This window comes from Larus michahellis, chromosome 3, assembly GCF_964199755.1.
Source record: "Larus michahellis chromosome 3, bLarMic1.1, whole genome shotgun sequence".
Classification (NCBI taxonomy): Eukaryota; Metazoa; Chordata; class Aves; order Charadriiformes; family Laridae; genus Larus; species Larus michahellis.
Genome location: NC_133898.1, coordinates 47,230,999 through 47,243,542, shown reverse-complemented (window position 1 = coordinate 47,243,542; position 12,544 = coordinate 47,230,999). Strand labels below are relative to the sequence as shown.

Below are 12,544 nucleotides of genomic sequence, written 5' to 3'. Positions count from 1 at the left end.
GGAGTGACTGTCCAATTAATTAGTAGCACCCTGAATTTTCTTTGGTAAATGGATTCTGAAAGTCATCAACAAGGCATGATTTACCCATAGTAAAAACACGTCAAAGTGAGAGGTGAGTTATTTCCTGTTAATGACAGCCTGTCCTCATCCAGCTTCTTGTGACTGGGAACAATTCTGTTAGATAAGACTTGAAATGCTGTTTTTGTAAACAATTTTAAAAGTAAAAAAGATTGAGGATTGTTAGTTTTCAAGGGGTAACCTTGCAGCATAACTGCCACTGGCAATGAAATTTCCCCATTGTATGTCTCGCCTCCCAACAGCTGGGATTGCCAGAAAGCTGTGAGGAGGCTAAATGTCTAGGAATTATGAATCCAGAGGTTCTGGACCACAACTGCTTCACTCTTCCTGCAAATGGGCAACAGATTTGCCTTCTGTGTAGTGGTACCGTTAAAAGATATAAGAAGGCTGTGAGATGCACGTGTTCTCTGGGCAGGTACAAGAAAAATATTTTTATTCTTGTCTTGGGTACAAGGCTATGACCAGTTAAAGAGACATCAGTAACAGTAGCTGCTAAGCTGGTTAGAGATCTTTGCACTGTGTGCTGGTGGGGGGTGTTTTGGTTTGGTTTTTTTGTTTGTTTGTTCTTTTTTTCTTTTTTCTAGTTATCTCCTATCTAAGCTAGACAACTGAGATAGAAACTGAGGCACAGAGAGGTTCTTTAAGGTCAGAATGGAAACCAGACCTTTTAATTCAAGCCCAGTGCTTTAACTTCAAGACTTTTTTTCTTCCATAAATAAATTAAGAATAAGTCTTTGTTATTGTTTGCAATGGCTTACCTAAAGACTTGAGGGTCCTGAATGTGTATTGGATTGTTACATGCTTCTGTAATTTCCAGCACAAAATACGTTATTTCTCTTATCCAGCAGGCAATCAAAATACAGCACTGTAGAAACAATGAAGGAATGTACAGTACATGTCTCTCACGGAAATAAATATTAGCACAATCAAGGTTTTAATGTAATTTTGTTTGTACTTAGGTTTGGTTTAAATTGAAATGTTTTTATGAAAACAGAGATCTCAAAGACAAGTATTGTCGAGAGAATAGCTATCCCTGTTTTAAAATAAGAAAGGGAATCCAGTTGGGGGTGGGGTTATGTTTTGGTGCCCATTTTCCAGGTAAAATGTGTAAATAAAAGTTCTTAGTCCTACTGCTATTTTATTTTTTATTGTCACAGTGATAGTTGGTGGTTTAAAGCCATCATTCTGGGACAAATATTTTTTTTCTCCATTAAAAGACATTAATTAGTGATGGAATGCTTGGATATTCATTAGGATTCTCATCAGTTATTCCAAAGTAGGAAATAATTGAAGAAGATACTACTAGAATGAAGTATTGCTGTTTCATTTTTCAATGTAAATGAGTAATGTGGTCAAAATTCAAAAAGTCAGATTTCTTTGCCCAAAAGGGAGAGTGTGGAATTCAGTACAAAGGTGAAGAATTTTGTATCCTTAGCTTGAATGTCCCCAGTTCTGGGAAGCTCTGACTGGACACTTACACAAAAGTGTACAGTCCCAAACCATCCGTTTGTAAGGCTGAGATGCTGTAGACAGTGAATAATAAAGCGAGAATGAAATTGAGATTTCTCAAAATGTATTTGCAATAGTGAGGCCAGTTGCTTTCAAGCACACTTTTAAAGTGTGTATTTAGATCTGTGTCACTATCTGTCTTATTGTGGGGAATCTCAAATTTTGATGGTAGGGCAGAGAAGGGCCAGAGGAGGATAAGAAAAAGACACTATAGCTGCCAACAGTAATCTTCTGGCCTTCTGTGAACAGACACAATCTGCAGACCTTAAGGACAGAAATGCTTCTTAATGAGATTGGATGGGAAGAACAAGCATAAGAACTTTTCCTTGACCTTCTATGGAATGTATATAACAGAGCCATAAGTAACTATTTTTCTTTGAATCGGGAATTTTGACAATCAAAATGGACTCCTTTCAAGTTTTATATGCTATGCATTTAAGATGATAACATTTAATGTTGAGTAATAATAAATACATTGCAAATTGAGATCAGGCTGGCTTTAGTTATGCATACAACCTGTTCATTTAATTTTAGATGGATAATTTGGAAAGTGGGACAGCTAACAATGTTTTCTTTTTAAGTCTACTCTCTTTTTCATGAAATTCATAATGTAGTTGAAAAGATCAATGAAAACTTTTTTATATAGAAATTTTAAAATCTGTATCTTCTTTTCAAATTCAGAGTTGAGATCTACTGTCCAAGAAACAGAAAAACAATGCATAGAAGATGTTCAGCAGGTTCAGGTAAGATTCTAACAAATGTTTTGTCTACTGTTTTGTAAAAAGACTGGGAAAGCAGTACTTCAGATATTTTTGCAATAGTTTTATGTACTGAATCTTTGAAAGTGTGGTGTTGATTCTAAATTTTTATCTCAAAATACTTATATGTTCCATAGTGTATCTAGGTATAGAGATTCAAGGTTCCTGCCTGCCTAAAGTGATCCTTGTAAAATGTTATTGTTCGCTTTGCTCAGAAGTTAACACTTGGTTCTGGGGGTCTGATGGTATTACTAAGGAATAGCAATAAAAGATCTGGTTATATTAACTAATCTACAACAGTTCATGTGACTAACTGTGGCAGAGATTTTTTTTTCCCTGTTTCTCCACTGAAGCTTATAGGTAGTAGGTGAATAGTTTTAGGGTGCCATGCTGGACTTCAAAAGGAGATAATGTAATACTGGTACAGTGGCGACTTAATCTGGGTTATGCTTGTTCACTATAAACATATGTTATAGTCGTCTCTAAATGTGGTGCAGTTTGATGGAGTTAAGGAACTTCGAATTTTATTTCCTCAAAAGACTTGCTTATTTTCTGTGAAAATGCTCCATTCACAAATGCCAGAATTATCTTAGCAGTGAATAAGACTATTCAATTGTTCTGGAAGTCATGAAGAGGAAGGCAAAGTTCTGGTTTCCTTAAATCTTGGTTTAGAACAAGGAGTGACCAAAAGCTTTTGATGGGTTTTTGTTGTGGTGGTGTTTGTTTTTTTTTTTTTCTTGATGGGGTTTATTTTTGTGGGTTTTCTTTGTCTTGGGTTGGGTTTTTTTTGTTAATAACTGTATGGTTCAAGCATCACTGCATTGAACAGCATTTGTGAAAATGATCAGTGGTTTGCTTTTGAGGGAGAAAACAAGCATGCTGCTGATCATTAGACCTGCAAATTTAATCCAGATTCAATCAAGCATTTTATGAGCATGGGTGGGGAGAGTAGGTATGTTACCTTTATGTTTTTTTGTCTTGCCAAACAACATTATAGGAGTTCCTCTGGTCAGTTACCTAAATTCTTCTACCTCCGTAGTTAAGCACATTTAAAAACTAGAGCATATTAATTAAAAATAATACCATAAAATTATTCTACACTGCAATATTTTCAGTTTAAACTAAAATGTATTTGTCCCATGCTATTTTTATATTTCAGTAGCAATGCTTTCTAGTATTTATTGTGAAAAAGAATTTTTTCCTATACTTCCAGAAACGTATCATATGTAAAGAGTGTATTTAATCTGTCTCTAGGATTTTGATTTATTACAAGAAACAACCTATATAAAAAGACTTTTTTTTTTTAATTGGAAATGTAATTAATGGAAGTAGGTTCATGAATGCTTAGGTGCTTTACCTAAAAGAAACTGATTCTTTTGCTATGAGAATGAATCTTAACCAGCAGCACTAGAGCACTGTTTGATTGCTTGAACAAATAACACTTACATCAGGTTGGGTTTTTTTTCTTATTTTTAAAACTAGCTTATTATGTTCTAGCATTTGCTAGCGTTGTTAAGAGATCCCCATCCCTCTTGCTCAGTGTTGATCTTTTATAACAGTAATGTGAACAACTTCTATTCTGTACTATTATTCATCAATGAAGAGCGGAAATAACTATTTTGATTGTATGATCATGTCACTTGCAGAAAAGCACCTCAAGCTTTTGCTATATTATGTCGTCATTGTTCTGGTTTATTTTGAAAATCAGAGTGGAAGTTATTTAATTTGAAGAACTGTATGTGGATTAAATGTTTTCATGTGTTTAAACTATTGCTCTACAGTTCCAAACAGTTGAGTGTATTCTGCTTATCTATCAATATCTCTATATATCAATCTACAGAAACATCTAGATAGTATAACGGTCACACTAACTTTTTTCATCATGTTTCTAGATAAATTCTTTACTTCAATCAGATTATTCTTGGTATTATTTGTACTTTTTTAAAGTTATGAAATACTATGAAATGTTTCTGTTAGAGATCTAGCCTCTCTTATTGTTTGCCTAGCTTGTCCATAGGTTTTCATTCTGAAGAAAGCGAGCATTGGCTGAAGCTAGCCAACTAGATGATTTTTTTGCTTTTCTTTTGATACATGACAAAGGAAAAGAGCCCTGGTGTAAAACTTGAAACCGATCAACTAAGTCTACTTACAGGCTTCTTCCCTCATCCTTCCATCGGAAAAGACGTTTTCCACATACTATTAAAATAATTAGAGATGGTCTATATTGACACAGAAACAAACGCAAATGTAACATGATGCTGATAATTTATCTCACTTATGATAAACAGTTAACTCTAAAAGATTCAGGATAATTCTAAATTAAAAGCACAAGTAGCACACACACAGAGCCTGGATTCTAAACTTCCTTGCTACTGGAAGGGGCTTTTTTTAATATCCTCTCCATTTCCTTACCTTTACAATGTTAGAAATAACCTTCATATTTTGCAGCATAATTTGCTAAAGCTTTTAAGTTTCAAGGTCTTTTGAGTTCAAAAGGTAATTTCTAAAAATTGCAATAAAAAAAGTGAGGACCTGGAGGTGTGCTTGCTTTTAGTGCAGGAATTGGTAAGCAGTGGAAAAATAAGAAAAATTGGCAGACATTTCAAGTCCTGTTTTTGAAATGCCAAAGAGGAGCAACAATGTCTGCTTAGTCTTCCCAGAACAAACAGAGAAAGCTTTGTTAGTCCTAAATCCTTGAGAGAAGGAAGAGGAGAAAAAATGCATGTCCTAATTTAGAAACTCTGGTTTCAAACCTGATGTTTAGGTTTGACAGCTGTACTTTTGTGCCAGAGTCAAATTCCTTTCTGTTTGCACCCCTGATCTTCTGTGGTAACCTTGCAATTTTCCCTACATTTTAACTCAGTTTTCAGGTTTGCTTGATTTTGTTTACGTGGTAGGTAAAAACAGAGTCTTAGCAGAAAGGGAGGGGCGGGGGAAGGACACATCTTACAATTTTTAAATGAGTACATGAAAACTAGGCTTTGGTTAGTAGCGGGACATCACAGAACCAAAAACCTGAAGTTGTTCGGAAATCACCTAAATTCCTTGTTCTCTTATATGTCTTATTTTTAAAATATTTTAAATGTCTTTTTTGATCATTTGTGATGAGTGCCTATTCTGAGTATCACACAAATTTAAAAAGAAAGCCATCATTACGTTTATTTAAAGGTCATCATCCGGATGTAACGAATTCATCTTCATGCCATTGACGATGGCTGCTCTCTGTAATCCTGTCTCAGGAGATAAGGTTTTGCCAGACTATTCCAATTTCTAGCAGTTTGGTTGTGAGATAGTTTACACTGAGTATTTTAGCTATATTTACTGCGGAAAAGCTTGTCATCAAAAAATTCTTACGCCTGTAATGTTTCCAGCTCAGTTGTTCACTTTGGTTTAGTTCACCCCATTTAAACCAACAAATAATCCCTCAACCAAAATTATATGCCTTCTTGGAACACCACGTACTTCAGCTGGTAGTAACAACCAGACAAAATTTTGGCAGTTCTCAGGCATTGAAGACAGATTTATGCTGCGTGATCTATTGGTGCACTTTCCAACAATATCAGCGGGGAAGCCTTAAAAACCTTAAATTACAGGACACATTTTGCCATGTTTGAATATACTTTCCACTTTGAAAACATTATAAGTCTGACTCTTGGAGTGTCCCATTAGAGTATTCCCAACAACCACGCTTTGCTGGTAACCCCTTTCTCAGCTTTTCAGCAGGGACCTCTTTTCTTACTTTTTCTTTCTTTAACTACAAATTATTATAACTCCTTAGGGTACTAACTTAGTGACATTTGAAATGTTCCAATTTTGACACTTAGTAATACAAGAAAAAAGGTTGTGAAATCCTTTAGGATAAATGAATAATGTCTATTTAGAAAATATAGGACTGTCGTGCTTTAACCCCAGTCAGCAACTAGGACCACACGGCCACTCGCTTGCTCCCCCTGTGTTGAGATGGGGGAGAGAATCGGAAGACTAAAAGTGAGGAAAAAAACATCGTGGGTTGAGAAAAAGACACTTTAATAGGTAAAGCAAGAACCACCCACGCAAGCCAAGCAAAACAAGGAATTCATTCACTGCTTCGCATCGTCAGGCAGGTGTTCAGCCATCTCCAGGAAAGCAGGGCTCCATCATGCCTAGCGGTTACTTGGGAAGACAAACACCATAACTCCAAACGTCCTCCACTTCCTCCTTCTTCCCCCCACTTTATATACTGAGCATGACGTCATATGATATGGAATATCCCTTTGGTTAGTTGGGGTCAGCTGTCCCAGCTGTGTCTCCTCTTAGTTTCTTGTGCAATCCCAGCCTAATTGCTGGTTGGGGGGGTGTGAGGAGTAGAAAAGACCTCGACTGCTTGGCAGCAACCAAAACCAGCAGTGTACTGTCAACATTGCTTTTTTTATCCCAAATCCAAAACATAGCACTATACCAGCTGCTAGTATAGCAGCTCTCTATCCCAGATGAAACCATGACAAAAACATTGGCGGGATTGGGATTTATTTTTTATTATTATGAAATATCACAGCTAGACTTTGTATTGGAAACATGCATGCTTCTCAAAACTCTCTCTTAAAATTTCAGGAAGATGTTTCTTTACAGGCGAAGGTAAAATAAAGAAGATAAATGTAAGATTTGTCTGAAATGGTGAAATTATTCTACTAAACGTACGAAATGAATAAAAAGGGAGATTTTAAAAACCTGTTTTATTTTAGTATTACATGGCTTTCATCAGGCTAGAGGCGAACTGTAGATGAGACTGGTTAACAATTGTGTTCAACAGAAATTGGAGGAAAATTGGGAACTCTTTCTTTATGATCTCCCAAACCATTCTCTGTCTGTGGCTCTTTTTACACTGCTTCGTTTTACGTGTTCTTTCTTGAGACATTTCTCAGAAGAACCCAGTGATCCTGGGAACTCCTCTTCCACTCCTCTTCCGTCCCTTTACTATGTATCAGTTTACTTTTTGTAAGGAGGAAGAGAAGGTTTGGAGAGTCAATAAACAGTTCTTCTAAGACAGTTCTTTTCCTGCAAAAGCATGATTGCTTAAGTCTTAGATTTCAGCCAGGAGAAAAAAGGTACACATTTGGGTTAAAAAAAACACCAAACCAAAAAAGCCCAAAACCAACAACAAAAATGTATGACATATTCACAAGGATCTACCATATCCAGTTGTCTCATAGAGGAAAGAAAGGAGTCTGAAAGAAGCAAACTTTTTTGGAAGTTTTCCATGTGAATTGAATGATAGTGAGGTCTATACCTATTGCATTTTTCAAAGTAAGCCCTATAGCTAACTGATGATCTCTGTCCTGCCAAATAGAATTGGATATATTGTTTTAAGGAGAACTGGGATATCTTAGCTTAAAATGGGTGAGTACAGGAAGCATATGTAGGCAGATAGTGTTTTCTCATTAGCCTTGAGAATAAATTGTGCTTTATGAAAGGAACAGAAAGAAACAAATTTTGTGTGAAACAAGATGATAGAAATCTGGCGGAAGACTCTACTGCCGGGGTCATAGGAACGGCTGAAGTGCAGAGCATTTTGCTCAGGCAGTACAGGGGAGTCTAACCTCTGCCAAACTTCCATCCAGGATGTAAGTACTATGACTTTTACATTTGTGTTCATGAAATATAGTTCTTATGCAGAAGTTTCTAATTTTATAGATGGAAATTTATCTTTGATTCTTTATATTAGAATTCAGTCTTCAGTTTAAAAGTGCTGCAATTTCAGGTTTGTTTTTGGTTTGTTTTTAGGAAGCCAAATAAGCACTAATAGATTTTTTCATGTTCTACAGCTGTAGCAGGTAAATTAATTGAACTTTTTAAAGTATGAAGTGAGGCTCTCTGAGTTGAGACCTCAATACAATTTAAACAGAGATTATCTGTTCCAGTATGTTCTTCTTCCTACATGACTAGTAGGTGAACTTTGTGATTAAAACACTGTCTTCTGGTAATGTCGTGATTTCTTAGGCTCTGAAGGAAGGATGAGAACTCAAGTAGAAATATTGGAAATGAGGGAAGTGTTTAATTAGAGAGCCTGAAAAGCATCATAAACAAGTCGGCCTACTCAGCCACTAGATGGCAGTTAAGTATTTTTGAATGGACTCTGCAAGGCACTTGTAAGTCACTTCTGGGCGATCCTGCAGATACCCTAGAGTGAGAAAATGATTTTATTTTTATTTTTAGTCAGAAAGTGGTGGCTTTCTAAAGGTTAATAGGTTACCTGTAAAAAGTGCTTACTTTTACTGTTTGACTAAGTTTAGTAATTGAAGCATCTCTCAAAGATCATAACACCATCTCCTAAAAATAATAACAAAAATCCTGAAACATTAAATGTTTAGAAAGTTCTGTTCTGTCACTCTTAAGTTGTTTGGTTTGTTTTGTTTTTTTTCCAAACCAGTGAAGGGAACACATTTAATTTGGTCTATGAGACTTCTGGATGACCGTCTTTGTAGTAATAATTTTAAAGTTTTTCTGGTGAATTACCATACTTTAAATAAGGAGCTCAGTTTTCTTTTGAATATGAAATTCATTTCTTCAACCATAATCCTGAATCTTTTCCATTTAGTTCTGATGAGGGAAAGATTTTTATGTTTTTTAAAAAAAAGTGCATCTGACATCAGTTTTATCTATTAACTGACATACATAAAATATAAATCATAGACTCCGTATTTACATAAAAATAAATAAAGGAGTATAATATGGCAAGCCTGTCTGGTAGAAAAATAGAAGCAGTTAATTCTCAGAACAAATGTTAGTATTTTGTATTATATCCAGGCTTCACAATACTTGGATTGACTTCCGTTGTTTTGCTTGAAGGCAGTGTTTGCTTCTTTAAAAGGAACAATACATTGGTATAATTTTCAGTCGAGTGACAATAGCGCATTTTTGCACTCTTCCTCCTGGCTATGGTGAGACTAAAATTTGTTTTGTTCCAATCTGTGTTCTTGATGTTGATGTCAAGATGAAGATTTACTTATATGCTTATTTCAATTTGTAAGGCTCTTTATTCTGTTCTTCCTCTGATATGTGGCATGCTGTCTCAATTATAGCTCTGAAATAACATAAAAACCATAGAATAATTTAGGGCTGAACAGACAGTAGAAGGTCACGCCGTCCAATCCCTTCCCAACCAGCACTCTCCCTCAAGCAAAGGCTAGTTTAGATGTTTGGTTGTTTTTGTCCAGATTTTGCTAATCTCCATGGATGGCTATGTGGTAGTGCTAATATATACTTCCTGCTTTGCCTAGTCAGTGGTAAAATGATAAGTCTTGCTATGTTTCTGATGTGTTCTTTTGATAACAGCTTAAGGAGATGAAAATCTGTGCTCTAAAAGCATATAAATTTCCCATGAGTTACTACTAATTCAAATACTGTGTACTTACAGGCGTTGATTAAAATTCTCAGGAAACTACTGGTTGAGTTCAAGCGATTCATCTGGTTTCACAACTTCTACATCTCATACTTTTATGAGAATATGGCAGTGTATAATATAAATTTTGACTCGTAATTATTTCTGTATTTTCCATTTTGACTATGGTTTATACTTAGACAGAACCAGACAGAGTTTTTTGTCGTTTTAGATACAACTTCTTTGAAAAGTAGCACCAGCTTTAAGCTTCAGGCAATAATAATGCCTGAACAGTGTGCTTGCAAATTCAATCCAATGGAAGCTGACTTACGATTTACAGACTTCTTTCTTCTGTCATTCATGGTCAAACAAGAAGAAATGAGAGTAAAACTGAGAAAATTATTTATTTTAACTAGAATTACTTGGTGGTACTTAAAATCGTTGGCTACAGTGTGAGAGACTCTTCTTTCTCAAGACATGAATTATTGTATGGGATAGGGCTTGGAATTATCTCTTTTCTGTCTGTCTGTGATTCTGAGCACTAGTATGTTTTTCTCTTGCCATTTACAGTGAGCTGCTTGTAAAACACTAGAGGAGCACTGTCACTTCTGTGAGGGAGCGATGAATAGAAATGCACGATAGGCATGCAGCTATTGAAAATGCAAGTTTAAAGCGTTTTTTACTTTCTTCTCTGGCTTCTCACTCCTTTTGCTTGTGAAAATAGGTAAATTGAGAGAGTGTTCATTCCATCTATGTGTTCCTGGTCAAAGCAAAATATATTGCAGAGCTGTATATTTAATTATTAAAATACAATATTTTTTCTTAAATTCTCTCTCAAACTGAAATCATATTTCAGATGAAAATCTATAAACTCCCCTTCTCCCAAAATTTGGTTTAAATTGGAAGTTTTATTATTTCTATATGAAATTTCTCTCACCTTTTAGAGAGAAGTGAAAGCATAGAGTTTTTGTATATTCAATGGTACCATACTATATTTGGATTACATAGAATATTTTAGGTACTCTACTATTTACCTACTTTCCAAAATGTTTTAAGAAGAACTCCACAGAAATTAAACTCAAGAAAACAGATGAAGAAATCATATTAAACACAAGAGAGCGGCATGAAAGAGTGTGTATATGTAAGTTTGTGTGTATGTGTGTGCATATGTGTCTAGACACACACATACAAATGCATGTTTCCATAAAACATGTCTCCAAAGAATATCTGGTCACTTGAAAGAAAATTTCTACTTGTGACATTCCTAACAGCACAGACTGATCCCGTTTGTCAAGCTGGCTTAGCCTATTGGAGAGATCTCATCAAGTCAAAAGTGAGCCATGTTCTAAAGATTAAATTCTTCTTTTATTTCTCTCAGTATTAAAGATCAAGTGTCACTTTACAGTGGTGTAGAGCCTGAGAATTTCCACAGAACGCTGTGTGTGGAAAAGAGATAAGAAATGTTTTTTCTTAGTGGAAATGGATATTTCTGTAACTTAGAAATATGCTAAATTATTTTTTAAAAAAAAAAAACAAACCCAAAACAAAAAAACCAAAAAACCCCACCCACAAACAAACCAAACCACAACCAGAAAAATAACCATAACCATGGAATATTGCCATACTTGAATGACAACTTAAAGCTGAGAAGAATTTCTGCTCCTTGGATACAAAACGGACTAACCGGTTTAACTCCTACTTAGATCAAAAGATAGCTATTGTTAGGTTCTCCATTTTAAGTTGGTATAAGTAAAACCAGTAAGATCGCTTTTTTCTTTTCTATATTTTTAAATATATATTTTTCTTTTACTTGTTCTTTGGAGAATATGCCAATAGATACATTCAAAGCCAAAAACTACTGATAAAAAAATAACTCGCATATTCCTGAATGTTTAATTACTATCTTTGTTTTCAATATTCAGCTTTTCTTGAAGAACAAATGATTATTTTCTAATGTCCATGATAACAAAAAGGTTTTGCTTAACCTCTCAAAACATAAAGCTCATCTTTGATTTGATTGTGATTGATTTTATTTAATGTTCTCTCACCTGAAGTTATACAGCTTTGCTTTTAATATAGCCTTCACACTTTCAAAGAGCTAGGGAAGCTGACTGACCTCCAGCCCCCTGCCTTCAGCATGTTCGTGGATACATTTGTGAAGACTCTATTCCATTTCTCCAAACTTTTTCTGTTGTGAGTAGTAGGCTCGTATTTCAGGGTAGCAAAGACTATTCATCCCTTTCTACAGAGATTTATTCTTACTGTGGATATTTTTTGCTGCTTATTCCCTGCTGGAAGCCTGAAACAAAAGCAACATGTGAACCTCCCATTTTGTGGTCTGGCTGAACTCTTGGATAAAAAGGGCAAGTACTGTGTAGAAGTATCATACTCTGAGCAATTGCTTATCAGGTTGTGGTAAAGTTCACCTGGAAAATCATTACCTTTTTTGACCTCCAGTACCGGACCATCAGGGAAGAAATTAAAGACTTTCCGAGTCCTCCTTCAAATTTAGATTATTAATGTTCACATTTGGGGCAGCAGAATCCTTACTGTTATTTCTAGCGTAAAAACTAGTATAGTTTCTGTATACAAAGAACACAGAAATAATAATAGAATAAACTAGTATACATATCGACTGCTTCCCAGATTGCCAGTCAATCTCAAATTGAATTGAAAATTAAGAAAAGGACGGGTGTGAAAAAGTTCAACTCCTTTTGCTAGTATGCCGATGTGGTAACGATCAAGGTATGCCAGATCTTATTTTGTGTTTTGACAGAATGAGATGGATGGTTGCCTTGGCCTGGATACATAGGAAAACTACTCAAACCTTTTCGACTCATGG

At 35.3% G+C, this 12,544-nt stretch overlaps 1 protein-coding gene across 1 annotated transcript in view; it reads left to right on the top strand.

Moving 5' to 3' along the window:
• Nucleotides 1-12,544, top strand: part of FMN2 (formin 2) — a 164,804-nt gene that overhangs the window by 41,209 nt on the left and 111,051 nt on the right. Inside the window, exon 5 of the mRNA XM_074580022.1 lies at nt 2,269-2,330. Coding sequence (XP_074436123.1) covers nt 2,269-2,330 — 62 coding nt within the window. The remainder of the gene's footprint in view (nt 1-2,268; nt 2,331-12,544) is intronic.